The following is a 22,967-nucleotide window of genomic DNA, read 5'->3' as shown; positions in this document are numbered from 1 at the left end:
CATTCCTAACCTTAACCCTTCCCATTAAGTCATTGAGTTGCTTACTTAACAAAATCTCATATTACCCAAGGATTCATCATCATCATCAACATCATCATGTAGCTAGTAAAGTCACCATTTCCTTATTTGGAGTTTCACTACTAACATTCTCATTATTAAAGATTTTAACATGCAACTCAACGACACAATCATAATATACAAGAATTTTGGGGAAAAACTCATATAGGCACTCATTACTAGCAAAATCCCCAATTTCACCTTACAAGAACCCTAATTCAAAGAAAGGAAAGAAATTAGGTTAAGAATTCTATACCTCAATGATGGAAGATAAAAGATTAGGTTTTCAAATCACAAGCTCTTCCCTTTTTCTTTCAATAATTCGGCCACCACCACTACTCCAACTCAAACCCTAACTTTTCAATTTCTTGATCATATGAGGTTATTGTTATGATGATTCTTGGATAATTTAGTAGTATTGCATGAAGGATTTAGTTGAGGTTTATTTGAATTAAGAAGAAATATGGAGAAGAAAAAGAAAGGATGAGTTAGTGGAAATGTGAATAACCCATAACAATGTGGCTGGCACTCCATATGGATGCCACGACCCATTTAGAATTTCTGATGATAAAATACCCGCTATCCGTTAACGTTCCAACTAAATTAACCCCATAATCAAAAATAAAATATTAGGAACTTATTTTAATGTCAAAACTACAAAAAGGAGTTATTTTATTACCTTAAAATTATTGGGGTGTTACAACTCTCCCCCACTTGGAACGGATCATGACCTCATGATCCAAGCCATATGCAAGGACGGATAGTATACTAAAACATCATGTTCGGATTCCCACGTACAATCGGACATCCTTCCATGCTTCCATAAAATCTTGTATGTTCTCACCGTCTTGTTTTGAACTCTCCTAAGTTCTTCTTCCACGATGGCGACTGGTTCTTCCACATAGTTCAATTTGTTGTCCACTTCAATTTCCTCCAAAGGTACATAGGATGCATCGTCGGCGAGACACTTTCTAAGGTGCGAGACATGAAAAGTGGGATGAATTCCCGAAAGCTCATCGGGCAATTCTAAACGATATGCAACTTTGCCAACTCTAGTAAGAATGTTGAAAGGACCGATGAAACGGGGGCTCAACTTTCCACGTTTTCGAAACCGTAAGACGCCTTTCCATGGAGACACTTTTAACAAAACACGATCTCCCACATCGAACTCAATCGGTCTTCTTCGTTTGTCCGCATAGGATTTTTGTCGATCTTGGGCCGCCTTAAGTCTTTCCTTGATCACATCAATCTTCTCGGTTGTCTTCAAAACCACTTCCGTACCACAATTTCTCTTTGTCCCACTTCTCCCCAACAAATGGGAGATCTACACTTCCTACCATACAACATCTCATATGGTGGCATTTGTATGCTTGAGTGGTAACTATTGTTGTACGAGAACTCCACCAATGGTAGGTAAAGATCCCAAGTCCCACCAAATCGATGATGCACGCCCGTAGCATGTCTTCGAGAGTTTGGATAGTTCTCTCACTTTGGCCATCGGTTTGTGGATGATAAGCGGTACTAAACTTTAGAGTCGTACCCATTTCTTCTTGAAATTTCCGCCAAAAGTGAGAAGTGAAACGAGTATCCCTATCCGACACAATGGAGATTGGAACTCCATGCCTTGCTACTACTTCTTTAACATATATCTTCGCCAAAACCTCGGATGATGATGCTTCGCGAATGGGGAGGAACAAGGCACTTTTCGTTAACCTATCAACAATCACCCAAATCGTGTCGAATTGGTTTCTAGGTGTTTTGGGCAATTTGGTGACAAAATCCATAGTGATATCCTCCCATTTCCACTTAGGGATCTCTAGTGGTTGCATCATACCGTACGGCTTTTGATGCTCCGCCTTGACTTGAGCACAAGTTAGACACCCTTCCACACATTTCACCACATCTCTCTTCATTCCGGGCCACCAATAATCAACCTTTAGGTCATGATACATCTTGGTAGCACCGGGGTGAATAGAATATTTGGATTTGTGAGCTTCATTGAGTAAAACTTGTTTTAACTCACAAGAGAAAGGAATCCAAATTCTTCCAAAGCGCAGGGTAAGACCACGCGAATCCTTGGCGAAATATTGCGTTTGACCTTGAATTCTCTCCTTCTTAGGGTCCCGTTGTAAAGCCTTTTCTTGAGCCGTTTTTATTTGCTCCATAAAATCGTTAGTGATTAAGACCCATAATGGGGAGATGATGATAGAATGATGTGAACTCTTCCGGCTTAGCGCATCCGCCACAACATTTGCCTTCCCGGGATGATACCAAATTTCGCAATCGTAGTCTTTCAAAAGATCAAGCCATCTTCGTTGCCGATTATTGAGGTCTCTTTGTTCGAAGAAGTACTTAAGGCTCTTGTGATCGGAATAGATGGTGAATTTGACTCCATAGAGATAGTGGCGCCAAATCTTCAATGCGAAAACACCGCCGCCAACTCTAAATCATGAGTGGGATAACGCTTCTCATGCTCCTTCAATTGTCTTGAGGCATAGGCAATGACCTTTCCTCTTTGCATCAACACGCACCCAAGCCCATTTGATGATGCATCACAATACACGTCATATCCTCCATGCCTTCAGGTAGAACAAGTACCGGGGCTTGACTCAATTTCTCCCGTAATTGCCGAAAAGCAACTTCTTGATCATTTCCCCATTCAAATTTGATGTTCTTCCGAGTTAACTTGGTCAAAGGTGAGGCTATTTTGGAGAAATCTTGTATAAAACGACGATAGTACCCCGCTAGACCAAGGAAACTTCTAATCTCCGATGGGTTCTTTGGTTGATCCCATTTCATCACCGCATTTATCTTTGCCGGATCCACCTTGATTCCTTCATTACTAACAATGTGACCAAGGAATTGTACCTCCCTTAGCCAGAATTCACATTTGGAGAACTTGGCATAGAGTCTTTCTTTTCGCAAGGTTCCCAACACCTCTCCCAAGTGGATTTCATGTTCGGATGAACTCTTAGAATAGATAAGGATATCATCAATGAAAACGATAACGGACTTATCAAGCATGGGACGGCATGCACGGTTCATGAGATCCATGAAGGCCGCGGGAGCATTTGTAAGACCAAAAGGCATGACCACGAATTCAAAATGGCCATAACGAGTACGAAAAGCGGTCTTAGGGATATCTTCATCACGTACTTTGAGTTGGTGATAACCCGAACGAAGATCTATTTTGGAAAAATACGAAGCTCCTTGAAGTTGATCAAATAAGTCGTCGATTCTCGGCAATGGATATTTATTCTTAATGGTCACCTTGTTTAACTCCCGGTAATCGATACACATGCGCATGCTCCCGTCTTTCTTTTAACAAATAGTACCGGTGCACCCCAAGGAGAATTACTAGGGCGAATGAACCCCTTTTCTAGTAACTCCTGGAGTTGCTTCATCATTTCTTGCATCTCCGTTGGTGCCAATCGATAGGGAGCCTTAGCAATGGGGGTAGCCCCCGGAACAAGATCAATAGAAAACTCAACTTGCCGCTCGGGAGGAACACCCGGCAAGTCGTCGGGAAAAACATCGGAAAAATCACGAACTATGGGGATATCTTCAATAGATAGAGATTTCTTCTTGACATCAACGATGTGAGCAAGGTATGCATGACATCCATGAGACAAATAACGTCGGCACGAGCAAAAGTACAAACGGATATAGGGCGCCCAGTTCTATCACCATATACTATCAAGTCTTCACCTTTAGAGGTCTTCAAATAAACTGCCTTTTCGTCACACGCTATCTTGGCATTACAAGAACTCAACCAATCCATACCCAAAATCACATCAAACTCTCCCATTGGAAGGGAATTAGGTTAACTTGGAAGAATTCCGTAACAATTTTGATTTCACAATTTTTATACACATCTCTTACTATCTCCGTCCTCCCGTTCCCGACCTCAACTTGTAAGGTATGATCTAAACTCGATTTAGACATAGGAATAGCATGAATCATCCTAGTTGCAACAAATGATCTATTCGCCCCGGAGTCAAAAAGAATTCGCATAGGCACATTATACATAAGAAAGGTACCAGTAACTACGTCATCAGCGTTCTTAGCTTGCTCCACGGTAAGTTGGAAGGACCTCCCCCGCTGATTGTCGTGTGCCAATGCATTCTTCCTTTCTGCCTCTCTCCTTCGTTCCTCTTGTCTCTCTTCTTCGGTTAGCTTAGGACATGAGCTCTTCATATGTCCCTCTTTAAAACACTTAAAGCAAATGAGGGGCTTATGGGGCTTCGACCTACAATCTCGACTCACATGGCCCGTCTTCCCACAGTTGTAGCAAGCTTTCTCCCTACACGAGCCATGATGATTTCTCTTGCAAGTTTTGCAAAAGGGAGCATTTCTTCTAAAGGCATTACTACCGGAAGCACCTTCTTGTTTAAACCTTTTATTTGGTGAATTATCCCCATTATACTTTCTCTTCACCTCATTCTCATCAACTCTAGTTTGCTCGATCTCGTAATCTCGAGCCACATCACACAACATGGAGAAAGACTCCATTTGACGTAAACTAATCCTCTCCCTCAAACTCTTCTTCAACTTCATATAAAACTGCTCCTTCATCAAGTGCTCATTCTCTAAGAACTCGGGACAGAATTGTGCCTTATCAAGAAATTGGGCACGAAACTCCGTCAAACTAAGGGTTCCTTGAGATTCATTGAGGAATTCACTCCTCAACCTAGTCACCTCCGCCTCTGATCTAAATTCCTTATAGAACATGGCCTTGAACTCAGGCCAATCCACGTTATCAAGTGCTTCCTTCTTCACCAACAATAAATTGTCCCACCATCTCTTCGCTTTATCCCTCAACATGCTCACAGCATACACCACTTTAAGATCCTCAGGGCATTGACTGGTGCGAAAAGACCCTTCAATCTCTGACACCCATCTTGGTACAGACAATGGGGTTGCGGTCACCATGATATTCAGGAGGGTGACACACATCAAAATCCTTAAAAGAGAACTTCTTCTTGTGGAACTTCTCCCCCATTACTTCCACCTCCTCATCTTCATTGTCCTTCTTACCCTTCCCTTTTCCATCTCTCTTTTCAAATTCTCGCTGAACATTTAGAGCCACCTCCTCTCTAATCATCTGGGCTATATGATCATTCATAGCCCCTTCCATTGTTTGGTTTAGCCTTTTAAGTAAAAGTGGAGTGTATTTCTCCAACGCCCTTCTAATTTGGTCGGAAATGTCCATGCTATTTTCCGGGAAGGTAACTTCCTCTTCGTCATGTCGATCATGTTCTTCCTCCTCACGATGTTGTTCCGCCATTCTATAATAAGAGTAAGTAAATCGATTTAAATACACAGCCTATCTCTCTCTACGAGTCATAAGCCAAAACCTATAACTTTATACTAGACCGTTCCAAAGTTTGATGCGGTTGGTTTATCAATTTGTTAGTACTTCAATCACAATAAGGTCGGCTTCTTATTGTGCTTTAATACTAGCAAGTTCATAAGCTAACATCATCGAACACATATTCGGGTCCCATATAAAATTTCTAATACCTAAGGTCGAGTCTCAACTAAGGTTTAAGTCTAGGCACTCGCTATACGAGGGAATACCTAAATCCCTTAAACCTTGGCTCTGATACCACTTAAAACGACACGACTCGATAACGCAAAAGTTTTTTTTTTTTTTATGTCCCCACTGCGCCGCAGTGAGGTCGAGTACTCCCACTGCGCCGCAGTGGAAATTCTCGGACCAAAACTAGAAGAACCTCCACTGCGCCGCAGTGGGCTAGGCACGCTCCCACTGCGCCGCAGTGGGAAGAAGAGAGAGATTTGGGCAGTGGGATTCCACTGCGCCGCAGTGGGCTCGGCACGCTCCCACTGCGCCGCAGTGGCCCATTTACCCAGCAACATCAAATTTTTGCCCACAACAAGACTTAACCAAAACCTTTGAACCACAACCAAAATTATAAGGAAGTTACGTTTCAGAATTGAAAGTAAGAGAGTTAACCCGAAAACATTCATATTCGCCGAATTAGTTTGATCCATGATCGACCACGCAACTATATGGGTCGATTACCCATTTGACATGCTACAACCAAACCAACTATCCTTATCAACTCCAAAAGACAAGAACATGACCAATTACAAAACATATCAAAAATATGGCCAATAACAACCAAAATGTACCATGAGCCAATGTCAAGGGGGACAACTAGGTTTCTAACCAAATCATGCTATTCTTCCGAGAATAGCCAAGATACCTTCCAACCAATCCCTAGCAACTTCGTTCTCTATTCTTCGAGTCAAGCAAACCTAGTTCCTTCTTCCGGAACCACCTAAAATCAAAAGGGTAAACATCTGAAAGGTAAGCGAATGCTTAGTGAATATGCTTGCATAATATCATATAACGAAGGAGGGCAATGCTCAAGGGACTGTTGCATATGGACTATGACACCGTCGTGTCATATCCATAATACTCACCCTTGGGCTAGGCATTACATGGATCCATATAAGCAAATGATTAGCATCACAATTAAAACAATAACAGATGCTCCGCATGAGCCTATGGCCACCAATTAGGCCTGTAATCAAACTCAACCATAAACATGGGACTTAACGCCAAATCAATTACCACCATGGACTCACTCAACATGAATGGTAATTGACCCGACGAATATACAATTTATGCAAGTATACTCACCTCCTTCGCCACACAACAAATAATCAAGATAACCGCAAATGCACAAAACCAAGCTTTCAACCTATCAACATATCATAATGCACATATAAGACATCATTCACATTTCCTAGCTATTTCACTATAGCTAAACCAACCTTTCACTAGCATTCCTAACCTTAAACCTTCCCATTAAGTCATTGAGTTGCTTACTTAACAAAATCTCATATTACCCAAGGATTCATCATCATCATCAACATCATCATGTAGCTAGTAAAGTCACCATTTCCTTATTTGGAGTTTCACTACTAACATTCTCATTATTAAAGATTTTAACATGCAACTCAACGACACAATCATAATATACAAGAATTTTGGGGAAAAACTCATATAGGCACTCATTACTAGCAAAATCCCCAATTTCACCTTACAAGAACCCTAATTCAAAGAAAGGAAAAGAAATTAGGTTAAGAATTCTATACCTCAATGATGGAAGATAAAAGATTAGGGTTTTCAAATCACAAGCTCTTCCCTTTTTCTTTCAATAATTCGGCCACCACCACTACTCCAACTCAAACCCTAACTTTTCAATTTCTTGATCATATGAGGTTATTGTTATGATGATTCTTGGATAATTTAGTAGTATTGCATGAAGGATTTAGTTGAGGTTTTATTTGAATTAAGAAGAAATATGGAGAAGAAAAAGAAAGGATGAGTTAGTGGAAATGTGAATAACCCATAACAATGTGGCTGGCACTCCATATGGATGCCACGACCCATTTAGAATTTCTGATGATAAAATACCCGCTATCCGTTAACGTTCCAACTAAATTAACCCCATAATCAAAAATAAAATATTAGGAACTTATTTTAATGTCAAAACTACAAAAAGGGTTATTTTATTACCTTAAAATTATTGGGGTGTTACAAAACGTGAGGTACCATTTCAATAATTAACTCCAATTTTTATGGTAAGAATAGCACAAACCGAAAATATAACCCTCTTGTGTCAAGTCAATGTTGTAAGACAATGTAACATTAGAGTTTTATACAACATTCTATGCCACTTGCTATGCTATCAATTTGTTGCTTTGGATGAGACATAATGACACTTTGTTTGCAATACGATATCTTCTCTTGTAGGTGTCTTTGTCCATACGCCCATACGTATATTGTAGATTGTTGATATCACTAATTTGTTACCTAATATGTAAGTTCTACCATGTTAAATTATCTATACACTCCGTACAAATTTGCATTCATCATTGTCACGATGTATATTTGTTATTATTGTATCAAACCATCTACTAACATCTTTTCAATTGTCACTTTGTGAATTTCATTGAAAGAGAGGTGTGTGAAAATCACAAAGTTCCAAACTCGACCTATCTGCCAATTACTATTAGTTCTAGCGTACATGTTTTTGATTGTAATTTGCAAACAAGACTCGCAGGTTTCTAAATTCCACACTCGAGAAGTTCTCCAAGCCCCGTTCTAGCAAATCCACGTAAAGAAAAACCGAATCATTTGTTCTACACTTCTACTCGAGCAGAGAAGTAAAGACTAAAAGACCATCACACAACACATGATTAGTAAATACAAGACACATTTTAGAATGCAGAGGAACAATCTTTTTTTTTTTTGAACGGCAAAAACAGAGGAACAATCTTCACTCAAATCTGTATCCCAGATATACATAAACATGTTTAACTTTAAACTTTAGCTCGTAGACAGATTAGATTCTACTCATATTTCATAAAAGGGTCGGGAAGAATAGAGTAAAACAACGCCTACTTATTTTATGGGTCACCAATAACAAAAACCCATTACTCTACCCAAACGAAAATGTAAACCTTTGATACCACTAGTAAGTCGACAACGTTCTGACCCAGCCGTATCTTTTCCAGTATGCACTGTGGTGCACCTAAGTTCATTAGATACCTCACAACTCGGCTAGTGGCAAAATTGATGAATTCATTGGTAATCTTCAAAAACCCACATACAATCAGGTGATCACTTTTTCTTGTTTCTGAATTTCTCTTTGAGCAATGCAAATTGTTTCTTGCATTGATTAACTGTTTTCCCTGGGACAGCAGCAGCAACACGTTCCCAGCGCTGGTTGGTTTCTTTGGGAAATGTTTTTAAAGCTTGAACAAGTGCTGTTTCCTGCACCGCAGACCATGTATCCTGCTCCGAACTTGAACTAGACGGCTCTGCTTTGTCTGCATCTAGGCTTGGTTTAGGTTGAACCCCCACAGATTGGGCAGGAACCACATTAGGTTGGGCAGGTGCAGCTGCAGGTGTTGAAGAAACCCCCACGACCTCCTCCCTGGTTGTAAGGGGAGAAGCAATTGCTACCGTCGGTTTTCTCTTTTCAAGAAACGAATCAAATGCTTTTGATGAGTCTGGTTTTTGTAAAAGAACAGTTTTTGTTGCTTTTAGAATCTCCTCCACAGACCGCCCAGTGCCTATGTACTCAGATATCACCTCCCACCGTCTAGATGTTCCTTTAGGATACTTCACTATCCCTTTCCTCAATAGCTCAATCTCTTCTTTCCCCCATGGTTTCTCTTTTTTCTCATAACTTTTTGTAGAAATACTTCCATTGGCTTTAGCATTTATCGATCCATTTTGTTGACTGTTTTTCACCACACGATCTTTTTCAATATTGTCTGAGTTAACTGCCTCCTTTAGAAACTCGGCTTGACTTTGAATATCCCCTTCCTTCCCTTCCATATTCTCACATAAGGTTTGTAACTGTAACATATCAAGTGACAAACATATACTTTCCACATCATCCTGGCTAACGTTAAGCAAATTACGAGACACAATCGGGGTAGAAAGAGTTCGAAGACGGGTTCGTTCTTTACGCAATTGTTTCTTTTCTTTTTCTTTTAATTTCTTTTGATTTGATGCGGCCTCAGCAGCCTGTTTCTCCTCTTCTTCTTTCTTACGCCTATTCTCCTCTTCAATTCTGGCTGCTTCCTCTTCTTGTTGTTTCTTCGCCATAAACTTGGCTTCCTTTTTCTTCTGTTTCTCAGCTTTTGCAGCCTCTTTTAGCTTTATAACTCTTGGGTCTCGTTTATAAGCATTCTCTACAAGAGAACGTATTCTCACATGCTCCTCCTTTCTTGCTTTCTCTGAAAGCTTTGCATTCTGCCTCTCCATCCACCTTCTATGATCACGTGATTCTGCTTGTTCAAGATCATAGTCATCTTCATGAGGGAATTCTCTCCAACTTTTAAAACTGAACCAAAAATCATAAAAAGCATCGACATCCTTAAGTGGAGTATTATCATCTCCAAGTGTAGGGATTGGTTGAACAACTGACCACCGACCATTTCTCATAAAAGCTGGTCCAAATACCTTAAAAAAGTCTTGTGGGGAGCAAGTGGTAGGAATCTCGTCATCAAACTCATCTGTAGAGTCATAAATTCTTCTCCGCACAGGGTCCATTAACAGTTCATATGCTTCTTGAATGGCTTTAAAATGGTTTTCTATTTCATCTTTCTTAAATTGTTTTGCAGCCTCAGTTGCTTCCCCAAGAAGAAGAGCTGCCTGCTTGTCAGGATGATGCTTTAGAGCAGTTTCACGGTAACTCTTTCTAATTTGCTCCTCAGTTGCGAGATACCTTAAATGACCTAAACCCAGTAACGCATAGTGATCTTGTTGAACCACCCCATCCTTGTTTTTCTTTTTACCTTTGGTGCTGCTATAGGACTCTGATGATTGCATATACTCGTTTTCTTTGTCTTTAGGAAATTTTTCATTATCATCAGATTCACTTTCCTCCTCAAAGTAGCCACGGAGCTTAAGTGCAATGTCATGAAAGGAATGCCCAGCGGGTTCAAAGCGTGAAGCTTTGATTGGCTGACAATGTGAGGAGACATAAATTGTCTCTCCATTAACAAGCTCATCTGAATAAGTAATGAGGCGAATGCTTGAACGAGATGTCATATTTATGTCAGCTCAAGCATCCACAGCTTCAAGCTAACATTGAAGTAATAAAGAAAAATTTTAGTAGGGTTAAACAGATATGAACAAGATATCAAGATGCTAACCATGATCAATACATAATAATATTAACATAAAGACTATTTCAACACATGGCATGAAAACTATCTTCTTTGAAATGAATAAAGTTATACTAACAAATCTGAAGGATTTAACATATAGTAACTTTTATCGATGCAAGTATTCAAATTCAGTTGAGTTTGTCTACATATGACAAGAATAGTATGTTATGGCCGCTTCTTCCTTTAATTCCTAAAGCATATTCCATATCTAATAATTATGGACTTAGTTCATACAATTCCGAGTCAGCTTAGTACGAGTAACTCACTGCTCCAAAACACAACTGTACATGCCAAACTATATATACTAGTAAAGAAAAGAAAAACGACATTACATAAGACTTTAAACCTTTATATAAAGCAATTAGAAAGTATTAGCGACATCAGAATAGTCATCAAAATTATGGGAGACAAGCAACATTATCAGCTAAATAAAGTATGTTCGACAGTTGACACACTTCTTTTAGGAGTTTAAGACGCCATTGAAAACTAAAGTCTTGTTTGGAGAAGCACCGTTTTAGGCTTATTTTCGAAAAAGAAAAAAAGAAGCTAAATCGAACAAGCTTTTAAATAAAGCTAAATAAATAAGCTTTCAGTAAGAAAAACTAATTGAATAAGTACTTTCCCTTTTACAGTTTTACTGTCTTCTGTTTCATTAATTACATAAGTTATCTCGCCACTTCCCTCTTACAGTTTACGTGTTAACAATTACCGTCATGGGTGCAAATAGTCCAACCCATTTAGTTAATCATGTCAAAGACATGAACTATAACACTTAGACATTACACAGGTTAGTTATATCAATCCATTATTAAACCAGAATAGGCTATGTATAACATAAAGAAAAAAAAATGAAATTTGAAATTTTTTTTGAATGTACACAATGGCATGTTTGGCAGTATCTTTTCAAGAGGTTTTGGAGAGCTTTAGCATTTAATTTTGAACAAAAAGCTCCTATTTTATTTGGTTCATTGGTTGCAGTGATTATATTTTGTTGAATGACTTGTTTTATAACGGGCTTATACATTTCTTGTATATGTGTCAAAAGTTCTACAACATGTGAATATACTGTTACTGGTTTAGCTCATTTTGGCTATGTTTGGCAGAACTCTTTTTAGGAGCTTTTAAGGAGCTTTCTTTTAAATTGAATAAAAAGCTCCTATATTTGTTTGGATGCAACTAGCTTTAGCTTTTAATTGAAAGAAAAAGCTCCAAAATGAAACGCTACTTGAGAAGCTTTAGCTTTTAGATAAAGCTTTTAATCTTTAAAAGTTACACAAATACCTCTTGAAGTGACTACAGCTACCATACCAAACACTTTTAAAAAATTAAAGCTCTAGCTAACTGCTTTGCTTAAAGCTTATAGCTCTGACTAAAAGCTACAACTAGGTTTGCCAAACATACCCTAATATATATACTTTCCAAACGGGTTAGTGGGTAAAGAGGACATAATAATCCTAACCCGTTTACTAAACGGGTTGGCCCTGTTTACGATCCTAAACTGTTTAAGTCCACAACATTCCTATTTTCAAGGAACCCTAAAAACTTTTTTTTTTAATTAAATTTAAAATAAAAGCTAAATACTTGCAGCATATAAATCCAATATCACATTAAAAGAAACTAAAAAAAAACAATAAAGCATCAGCAGCTAATAAGTGAATAAGTAGCTCACAAAGTATTATAAAAGCAGCAAAAATCATCAAATAAAATATATAATATAGTGTTTAATTATTACCTTAGGGAAGGAAGGAGTGATCGATCTGTGAAATAAAATCGGGGTTTTGATCGAAAGATGAAGGAGATGTTAAAGATTTTGAGCTATATATCTATATCTGTATCTATATATAGATAGATATTGATGGATGGAGGGAGGGAGGGAGAGGCGTAAAGAGATTGGAAAGATTTGGGGGTTTAGGGTTACACAACTCTCTCAAGTTGTTTGTGTATGTGTTCGATTGGTTTTTATACTTTGTATCACAAAAAGAAACTTACATATCTGGTCCTTTGAGTGTGTGTTGCAAGGAATTTGGTCTTTTATTGTGAAGTTGTTGATTGATAAGTTGTCACTTGTGAGTTGTGATTTGTGATATCATTAGAGTATAGATTATGGTCTTGTGACTCTTGTCCTGGATTAGTTCTCAATTGGTCTCTACTCTCTAGTCTATGGATGAGTGAATACTATAATGTGGGCTCGAATGATCGGTTTTTTATGGACCAGTGTGTGTTTGGTTCAATAAAATCTTATGAAATTCACAGGAATTAGAATTTGAACTCCATTTGAAATTTCAAACTTTCCAATCAATTCTTTAAAACTAGGAATTTAAAATTTCATCTATGTCAAAGGAATATTTTAAATTTCAATGTAATTCAAGTATTTTGACTAAAATACCAATTCTTATTATATATATCACTTTATTGTTTGTACTATTATCATTTTTTATTATTTGAACACATATATATATATATATTATTAAGTTTATTATTATTAATAATATATATATATATTAATTACTATTGTTATATAAAATTATAATGTTATTCATATTATTTAATAATATTTCTAAAATTATATCATTTTATAATATTATTGATTTTATATATTATTATTAAATATATTATTAATTATATCAAAATAATATTATAATATTATTGTTAACCATATTATTTTATATTATTATATAAAATAATAATATTATTCTTATTTATTATATAAATACTTATTTTAAATATTAATTTGATTATTTGTTGCTATTATTTTTTAATATTAATAAAATTATTTTATTTTATAACATGATTGATTTTATATATTATTATTAAATAATTTTTTAATAAAATATATATATATATATTTGATAACTATTATTGTTAAACAAAATATTATTATAATATTAATATTAATCATAATATTTAATATTATTACTTATTATATTATTATTATTTATTGTATTTTCTAATAATATTGATTACTTGTTTTTATTATTTTTCAATATTTATAGAATTATTATTATTTTATAATATTATTGATATTATTATTATTATTATAAAGTATGATTTATAATATTATTTATATTATTTTTTATAATACTTTTTACTATTTATATCATTTTTATTGAGTTTATATATTTTTTTTGTTTTTTATAAAATTTAATAAAGGGTAATTATGTCATATGTTATAATTCAAATTCAAATTCCCTTAACTGAATTTTATGTCAACCAAACACATGATAATTTTTAAAACTTTCAAATTCTAATTTCATTGACAGATTTCAATTCATTCAAAAACATTATGCGAACCAAACACCCCATAAGAGTGTGTATGGATGTCTAATGAATTAGATGATCCGTATGGGTCCTAGACTAGTCCTGTATTGAGCTTGTTTTAGGGGATTAGTCTTGGATCTGATGTGATGTGGACATGGAGTAGTTATTCTAAAGACTAGTCCGATCAGATGTACTCTGTTAGTGTATCTATGAATCGAAATCCGCGTTAGAGTCGCTTTAAGTTACGTGTATGAAGTAAAACGTTTTCGTATGCAATTCACATCCTTTCTCGTATGCAATTCACATCCTTTCGGTTAATTATTGATTTGAACAAAACATTTTTTCATCCAAATACATTGAACTATTTTTAAGTAACTACTTAACTACTTTTCAAGCTGAATTTATATTTTCTACGAGCTTGAAATATACTCATCTCATTACTCGAGCTTGAATTATCTCATTTACGATCATACGTACTTGTTCACGAAATATTCGAATTCGATTTGAAAAAAGCTCGTTTAGAGCCGAGGTTATACGAGCTCGAGTCGAATTCGAGCTTATCTGTTGACTCATTTACTAAACGAGCTCGAGCTCGAACTTCGAATCCATAATTTGAATAAGCTTGCGAGCCTAAACGAGCTTTTCATATATATATATATATATATATATATTATATAATAATATATATATACATATAATTATATTAATCGAGCTTTCATATACTAATCAAGCCAAGCCTAATCGAGCTTTTGTCACGAGCCTCCGATAATTAAGCTTAGTTTTGATCACTTACCGAGCTCGAGTTCGAGCCAAACATGAACTTGTTTAGTTTTTTTTTGAGAAACGAGTCGAGCTCGAGCTTTCCTAATATACCACGAGCCGAGCTCGAGTTTATATACTAAGGCTCGAACAAGCTCGAGTTCTGTAAACGATCTCGAGCTCGAGCACTCTCGAGCTCAGGCTTGACTCGGCTCGTTTACACCCCTAGCTTTATACCTTAAAACTCATATTATCCATTTTAAAGTGCGTTGTTAGTTATTAGGCTAGCTCGTTTTGCTCGGTCAAATTAAATAAGCCAAGCAAAACTACATGCTAAATAGTGGTAGCTCAAGTTACGGTTTGTTAAATCGACATAGTGTAATTTTTTCGAAAAACTGATGTATTCTTTATTGATATTATGTGTCAAAGTAATATGTGAAACTGGTCAATGTAACTAAGTTAAAACTTTAAAGGTTTCTTTAAAAATAAAGCTTAAAAAGACGTATTTGTGCAATTAAATGTGAAATAATAAGTTTTCAAAATGCCGAAAAACTCTTAAAACCGCTAAAAGTAGCTAAAAATCTCAAAGATGCTAAGAATGGTAACAATTGAATCCTTATCGTTACTTTACGCTGATACAAGACTAATTATAAAAAAAATTGTGCTACAAGTCACTTTAAATCATGATTCCCCAATGCAACTGAGCATTGGTCATGGTCTAGAAGATTTTTTTTTCGGTAAAAGGTCGTCAACCCTGATTATAATATATTGTTTTCATAATTTATTTAATTTACTAATTTGTTAAATTACAAAGTTTTACTAATTAAACTAAATAGAAATTATGTTAAGTAACAAAAGTTGTGTCAAATGATTCATGCATAAAATATTATAAAACGTTGAAACTTAATATTGACTTTATTTGATTAAACCACGTAATACATTATGGATTAGAAAATTGAAAGTTTAAGACATTATTATGTAGGGCCATCCAAATCTTTTTGCTACACAAATGTATGCTACCATTCTTTGATGTTTCCGAACATTTATCGGACATCTTTAGGATTGTTTGTCAAACTGTCGTCTCAATAAACTATTGCTAGTTGGTTAATACAAGTAATGTGCTACAAATATTACTCGTCATATTACATTAAGAATGGAAACAAGATTAAGAAAATTCACACGATTCTAAATTCAATGCCTTCAATAACAATGCCAAAACAACTCGTGTTTCTAAATTCTTTTTCTTCAACAGAAAATATATAATATGTGTTCATGGTAGGGATAGATACTTCAGAAAATTTAACTTGCATCCAACCATCTTTCCTATGCTTTGGATGGCCCTTCATTTTAAAGATATCCAACGACCCTGCAGATCTTTGATCATCCTTGACTCCAATAACAGGGGGATGACAATGGGTGCTCAAACAGATCGACAATGGAAACATGTGAGATTTAACCCCATCATTTACTCCTATCACCAGAGGACCTTCATATGAAGAGTAGTTATCCGAAAGCTTGTATATTAGTAGACATGAATATGTTGTCTGAGGTGACAACAGCTGGGAATCGACCCTAAGACGAATTCCAAAACTATGACGCCTAAGGGATTTGGTCACCACTTTGAATCTGCAAAATAGTAGATGAAAATTGTTACACATGATGTATCAAAATAGTAGGATATACAGTACAAAATAAGATACAAGTTTTAACTATGTGTTACGTGTATGTGCTTGTGTGTGTGCGTGCATGGGTTTTCTCTCTATATGATGATCAGTTATAGTTCACTTAATGATAAAATCGTATGCAGGATATCTAAGACAAACCTACATGCTTCTATTGTTTAATAATATAGTAGACACATAAATAACATAACATAAACCCCCTAGTGGCCACGGAGGTTCACCCCCTGTGACTCCGGGCTCGCAAAGCGAGTTACCTTGGAACTATTCTGCTCATAAAGCAAGTGGGATCACCCAAGCTTGTAAGAGGCCAAAAAAGAAGAATATAATATAATGTGCATTCCGTCTGCAGTGAAACCAAGTTTTAGATGTGAACTAGTGAACATTTAGAGATGCTAAGGTAGATTTTCATGACACAAAAGCATTGCATTCACATGTACTTTTGGGTGTTTTACCATATATTGTTGATATTGTACTATGTGATATGTGGACTAATTTGAGTGCTACAGAAACCACCTCCTTTTCACCTCTGTTTAACTCGGCTTTGACATATTTGCTAACAGAAACCAAATTCATAAGAAATGCAAGCAAGTGACCTAATTCATAAGAAATTGAAAACCTTGATTCTGATAATGGTACAGAGTTGAGTTCCCAATCTAGTGGATCCAAAAATGAACTTGCAGGTATCATAAGGCGTCTCTTCATATATTTGCTAACAGAAAACCACTGTTCATTTATAAACATTTGCGTTGTTAAGATTGTAAAATAACATAATTTGAAAGAGCTAAACATCTGAAAGGCAAGTTTTGAGAACAAAAGTAATAGAACTATTCTTTCATTTAATAATAGGGATAATGGCATACGAATGTAACTACCTATGACAAAATGGTTATGTAATGAAGTGACCTACTCGGGTGGCTATGTGATGTAAGATCATTCATTTTTCGGGTTATGTGATGTATCATCTTACCTGTTGTAAAGGTTATCGGTCAGCAGACTACATTACTACATTACATAACCATTTTGTCATAGGTGGTTACATTCGTATGTCATTATCCCATATATATAATCAGATAAATCTATATATGTATAATGTAAAGGATACCGGTCACCACACTCATTGACCCGCGTTGACTTGTACATGTAGAGGCTGACTGTTTGATTATCTATATAAAAAACACTACAAAGCTTAAATATACATATATATGCAGAAAAGACGGTTTCAACAGTACACATTGGCCGGAAAACTTCACAGGAAAATTAAAAGTCACGATTTCTCACACATTATTTCGAATTAGAACTTGAAACCAGTGCCAATTGACTCAGAAATGACTCCGCACAACCCCTAGCCAAAAATTAACCGTCAAACAATTCGCCAGGAAATATGGCAACTCGTAGGAAATGGTGTTGCCGGAGATTATGTCACCGGGAAAATGGTATTATGGTGGTTGCGAGTGTTGGTGGCTGAGTTTTTTCCTTTCATGTTTATCTTCTATAATTTCTATTGATATATATATATATATATGTATAACTTTTATATAATGAATTGAGTTTATATGGAAACCTTTAATTGGATTTTGGGATGATTTGTTTCGTTGAATTGTAATTGGATTTTGATTTCGGATCTGGAATTGGAGTTTATATATTGAATTGTGTTTATATGGAAACCTTTAAATGGTGTTGCCAAAAAACTCATCAGAGAAGATGACCGGAGTGTAATTTTGCCGGATACATTACATAACCATTTTGTCATAGATGGTTACATTCGTATGCCATTATCCCTTAAACTATTACCAAATTACCTGTTACAACTTGCAATACCCGGTAACATACATTACATAGCCCAAACAACATAAGGGCATACATCACATAGCCACCCGAGTAGGTCACTACATTACATAACCAGTTTGTCATAGTTGGTTACATTCGTATGCCATTATCCCTTAATAATATTCATAGGAACTCCTTCCTTTCATGGTAATAAAACATTTAACACTTTTTCTAGTTTCTTCCGACACGAGCATGAATAAAATACATAATTTGAATCTTTGAAAAAAATTAATGAGATACTAAAAATAATTTGACCGTCTTTATTGTTACCAATGAATGAAGAACAAGAGAAGGAATAGGATTACCTTATTATCATCGATGAGGAAACCTTTGCGAAGAAGAAAGTAAAGTTCCTTCTTGGTAGTCCATTGTATAACGTCTTTTGATAAAACAGCTAGATCTGCAAAATCAGTCGGCAATTTTGGTTCCAAATCGGCATCTACCTTAACTTTTTCCTCTTGTTTTTCATAAGTCTCCTATATAATATACACACCATTATTTTTTGTTGATTTATATCATGATTAAAAAGATCCCATTTGTCAGCAGATACCATTGTATACTTTGTGCTTGTATATTAGTCTGTCATAAAGTGGACAAGATGTATAAAACTAAAAAATGTTTAATTTGCATGTCATGCAGTTTTTTGAATACTTTGGACTCTGAATAATAAGCTTTAAATGTTGTAAACAAACAAAATCATGTTAATTCTTACACTCTCCAGAGTTTGAAATTCAATGCCTTCAAAAGCAAACTCCTCATCAAAACCGAACTCGTGGTCTAAGGGAATTTGACGTCTTGGCAAGAACTCGATACTGAAATTTTGTTGTTCCTGGTGGCAAGTAAACTGGCATAGTTTAGTCATCAACCATCCATTTTCTTCAACATATGCAATGCATGATCTAGAACAGTGTGTCTCCTCATCCACTTTGTATTCGAAGGGTATGTATTTCGGGCTACTTCTACCGCAATATTTGAAGACAATGTATATAAAGTATGTGACATGTGGTGACAAAAACTGAGTGTCCAATTCTACTCTGAAACGATTGCTATACATGTTCCACAAATAATGTGGAAACTTGGACCTATTACAATCACATATATCCAACAATTACATTTTGAATCAGGAATCTATACAATAGTTCGATAAAATAAGACATTCTTTACAAGAATGCATGATATATTTAAGGAAAGAAAAATACTTTTATACTACACAAAAGAAATGAAGTTAACGAAATGATATGTATTACAACTAAAGACAAGTTGCTCATAATCTTTCAACTGCATTGCAATTTTTAATATTTGTCATAGTAATGTTGATCACAATTAATTCCTTTAATTTCAGTTAGAAGTCCAACAAAAATTCTAATTCATCTGTTTGCACTATTATCTCAAATTTATCACTTTTATATTTTGATTATAGTTGAAGACAGTATTATAGTAGTAATACAGAAGTGTAAAAGTACAAGCACATGATTTATAAATATTAACAAGAGGAAATATAGAGTTTGTACACTTTCTTTCCTTCAGAAGAAAGAAAATGTGCCTTTTGCTTAAGTTTTCCACTCTTATAAGCGTGTAACAAATGCATGTGCTTATAACCATCTTTATCTATAAGAGATTTGATATTTAAGTCAATTTGTAAAATTTCACAGAAGAGGAAAACAATAACTCTATATCATACACTAATATAAGCATGTGATTATATCATGAAACTGTTAACCTTTAATCTAACTTTTTGTAGTAATTTGTCCAAGCATATGATTGGAAAGTTCATAGATAATGTCATCCTCGATATTGATTACCGAAACAGATCTAGAACTCTATTAAGAGAAAGAAACGAACCTTATGATATTTGCTTTCCTGTTAAAGGCAGTATCTGCATTCTTGGTTACAAGGGAGTCTCCAAAGAAACATTTTGTTGCGGATACCACTTTGGTAACTTCTCCCTTCATATTCATTGATATCCACTGCGTATCCAGAAACCATATTCATTTAAATAGTCAACTATGCAGTTGAACTAAACGATTTAAAAATGCAAAGTTTTCTTTCACAGCTATGACAATTGAAATGATGATACTCCCTCTGTCCCAAATGTCCACTAGACAAAAACACTAAAGTTTATGAAAGTAATCATCACGGCTTACATTATGCTCAAATAACAGTTTTGTCATTCATCCTTTATCTAATGCTTCTTTGGCTTTTATAATACTAATTTTGATTAGGGGTAATATTAGAAAACTAAGTACTTATATCTATCCTTTACTTTGGAATTGGGCAGTTATTTTGAGACAAACTAATACAGGCTGGTCGAAAATTATTTTGGGACAGAGGAGTAGTATTTGTTTTACACCCTTTTGATCAACACATTGGACAAGAGAGACATTATTGCACAAATGTAGAACAGGTTACACCAGCCCAAATCTCACTATGCAAACACCCAATGCTATGCTAGGAAGTACCACAAACATGTGCACATATGTTGTTTATTCAATATAGCTCATTTAAGGCATGAGACTGTAAAATGAATGGCTATTAATCACGTTTCATGTGACATAGTTTAGAAAATAGTTTAATATCTGAAACAAAAGCATTTTAAAGGACAGATTACCGTCTTGCCATCATCAACGAGGAAACCTCTAAAGAGAAGTATCAGAAGTTGGTTGTGGGTTCCATAAAGCAGGGGAGGTATGGCAAGATTGGCAATCTTGATCAATTCTTCAATATCCACTCTCTTTCCGAGGTTTTCAAAAATCTCCTATACATATAACATGCATCAATTTGTTTTTGTTCAGTGACAGTGATACTGAAATTTGTAACAGAGAAAACTAAGATAGAAAAACAGAAGAAAAAAGATACTTGTTGTTCTAGTGCAAATTCAAGCTCTTCTGCAATCTCAGCCATTGTAGGCCGTTCTTCACAAGCTTTCTTCACACATCAATAGGCAATGGCTGAAAAGGAACTCAAAGAACCTGGTTCCATTTGTTCTTTTAGACCTTCAAGGATAATCTCTTCTAAACTCTTTTCATCATAGCATCGTCTCCATTTAGGCACTAATATGTTACTTAGTTCACCATTATGATACTCAAAGCATAATCTACCACATAATATCTCAAACAACACCACACCAAAAGAGTACACGTCAGATTCTTTTGATAGGAAACCCGTCTCCCAATACAATGGATCACAATACCCATGCGTTCCAACAGCATTAGAGATAAGATATGTTTGTGCTTGGTTAGCAGGGCCAACTTTTGACAGGCCAAAATCAGAAATTTTTGCCGTCCAGTTCTCATCGAGAAGGATGTTTGCACTTTTGATGTCTCGATGGATAAGTCTTTGTTGTGTCTCCACAGGATCATGTAAGAAACTTAGCCCACGTGCAGCCCCAACACATATCTTCAACCGTTGGATCCATGTGAGACTAATATCACTTAAGTATCTATCGAGGCTTCCACGAGAAGCATATTCATACACAAGAATCATTTCATCACCCTCAATGCAAAAGTGTAAGAGGGAGATCAAATTTTCATGTTTGTATTTGGAAAGCATCATAATCTCTTTCCAAAACTCATTCTTCCCTTGCCCAAGCCTACGATCTAATTGCTTAAAAGCAACCAAGATTTGTCCCTCTGGGAATGAGAGTTCTCCTTTATACACACATCCAAACCCACCACGGCCAATTAGGTTGTTGGGATCAAAGTTGTTAGTGGCAGACACTATATCTTTCATTTGAATTTTAAGGTGATCGAAATCTTTTATGAAAGACATGATAATATACTATGAATAGCTTTAGTGATTTTCAAAAGAGCTACTAATGTGTTTAGCAACGGCAGTGAGGTCCACGCTTCGCCGCCGACTGGACAACTAATAACACATGGTTTTACCTATAGCTGCAGATGACCATTTTCTTTTTCAGGTTGTTTTCCAAACACTATCTAGTATCTACTATTTATTTGCATTTTGCAAACGCGATAATCAAAATATCCTCTGAGAACATACTCTTAGTAACCAAAAGTGGCAGTATGGAAGCCACAGCAATAACCCAATCTACCAAGTTCCTCTTAGACTTTTCACAATGAAAATTTTGGTCTATAATTATAGTACCATCATGCAAGCAAGTTTGTTTTAGACATTTCATCAAACACATTATGGGCACTTTCCAAATAGCCATCAAAAAACTATTAGAATAAACTACATCAAATACATACCCGATAGTTTTACCTCACGGTAAGATTAAATTAGTAATGAAAAGAAAAGTAAATGAGAATAATCAAGATCCACAATTGGAAATTAGACTAACCTTACTGTTGATAAAAATAAGTAACATTTTATTTGTTGGAACAAACGATAGATTGCTGGTCGCTGGGCTAAGCCAATTCCAACTTGAATTTCATTTATTATTATAGACATTTCCCAAAATTAAATGAAGAAAGAAAGAGAGAAAGTTTGCTTTTTGCGATTTTGAGCCTAATACTTACTGTGTATTAAGATATAGACCTCTACCAGAGATCCATTTTCTACTTACTGTATATGGTGAAATAGACCTTATAATCTTTACGTTAAATGAATACATTTTGCTTTATTTCCCAAAATTAAAAATTGTTTATCTTTGAAATGTAGGTTACCGATGAATTGGATCAAGGAAAATGTTAAATAACATAA

The 22,967-nt window shown here is 35.6% G+C and overlaps 4 protein-coding genes across 4 annotated transcripts; all 4 read right to left on the bottom strand.

Moving 5' to 3' along the window:
• Positions 1-8,311: 8,311 nt before the first annotated feature.
• Positions 8,312-12,724, bottom strand: LOC122599242 (dnaJ homolog subfamily C member 2-like). Its single transcript, XM_043771720.1, has 2 exons — positions 12,512-12,724; positions 8,312-10,693 (listed from the first exon to the last, which is right to left on the bottom strand). The coding sequence occupies exon 2, from the start codon at positions 10,658-10,660 to the stop codon at positions 8,717-8,719; it is 1,944 nt and encodes a 647-aa protein (XP_043627655.1). The 5' UTR covers positions 10,661-10,693; positions 12,512-12,724; the 3' UTR covers positions 8,312-8,716.
• Positions 12,725-15,961: 3,237 nt separating this feature from the next.
• LOC122601953 (F-box protein PP2-B10-like) lies at positions 15,962-18,775 on the bottom strand. The gene is made up of 3 exons (XM_043774681.1): positions 18,611-18,775; positions 17,095-17,201; positions 15,962-16,422 (listed from the first exon to the last, which is right to left on the bottom strand). Exons 2-3 carry the CDS (start codon positions 17,178-17,180, stop codon positions 15,972-15,974), a joined length of 537 nt encoding a protein of 178 aa, XP_043630616.1. The 5' UTR covers positions 17,181-17,201; positions 18,611-18,775; the 3' UTR covers positions 15,962-15,971.
• A 131-nt stretch (positions 18,776-18,906) lies between these two features.
• Positions 18,907-21,227, bottom strand: LOC122601952. The gene is made up of 4 exons (XM_043774680.1): positions 21,162-21,227; positions 20,914-21,060; positions 20,148-20,272; positions 18,907-19,387 (listed from the first exon to the last, which is right to left on the bottom strand). The coding sequence occupies exons 1-4, from the start codon at positions 21,204-21,206 to the stop codon at positions 18,979-18,981; spliced, it is 726 nt and encodes a 241-aa protein (XP_043630615.1). The 5' UTR covers positions 21,207-21,227; the 3' UTR covers positions 18,907-18,978.
• Positions 21,228-21,239: 12 nt separating this feature from the next.
• Positions 21,240-22,034, bottom strand: LOC122601731 (probable serine/threonine-protein kinase PBL23). The gene has a single exon (XM_043774470.1). It carries the CDS (start codon positions 22,032-22,034, stop codon positions 21,240-21,242), a length of 795 nt encoding a protein of 264 aa, XP_043630405.1.
• Positions 22,035-22,967: the final 933 nt, after the last annotated feature.

Source organism: Erigeron canadensis, chromosome 5, assembly GCF_010389155.1.
Source record: "Erigeron canadensis isolate Cc75 chromosome 5, C_canadensis_v1, whole genome shotgun sequence".
In the NCBI taxonomy this organism is placed as follows: Eukaryota; Viridiplantae; Streptophyta; class Magnoliopsida; order Asterales; family Asteraceae; genus Erigeron; species Erigeron canadensis.
Note: the sequence above shows the minus strand (reverse complement) of the source record. Positions and strands in the feature narration are given on the sequence as shown.

Bases quoted from the DNA above. Each gene is read 5' to 3' on its own strand.
- LOC122599242 (XM_043771720.1), bottom strand. From the start codon at position 10,660: ATGACATCTCGTTCAAGCATTCGCCTCATTACTTATTCAGATGAGCTT.
- LOC122601953 (XM_043774681.1), bottom strand. From the start codon at position 17,180: ATGAAGAGACGCCTTATGATACCTGCAAGTTCATTTTTGGATCCACTA. The intron at 16,423-17,094 runs GTTTTCAATTTC...ACTATTTTGCAG, and splicing joins GTACCATTATCAGAATCAAG to ATTCAAAGTGGTGACCAAAT.
- LOC122601952 (XM_043774680.1), bottom strand. From the start codon at position 21,206: ATGGCTGAGATTGCAGAAGAGCTTGAATTTGCACTAGAACAACAA. The intron at 20,273-20,913 runs GTAATCTGTCCT...CTGGATACGCAG, and splicing joins TCGTTGATGATGGCAAGACG to TGGATATCAATGAATATGAA. The intron at 19,388-20,147 runs GTTCGTTTCTTT...TGATTGTAATAG, and splicing joins AGGAAAGCAAATATCATAAG to GTCCAAGTTTCCACATTATT.
- LOC122601731 (XM_043774470.1), bottom strand. From the start codon at position 22,034: ATGAAAGATATAGTGTCTGCCACTAACAACTTTGATCCCAACAACCTA.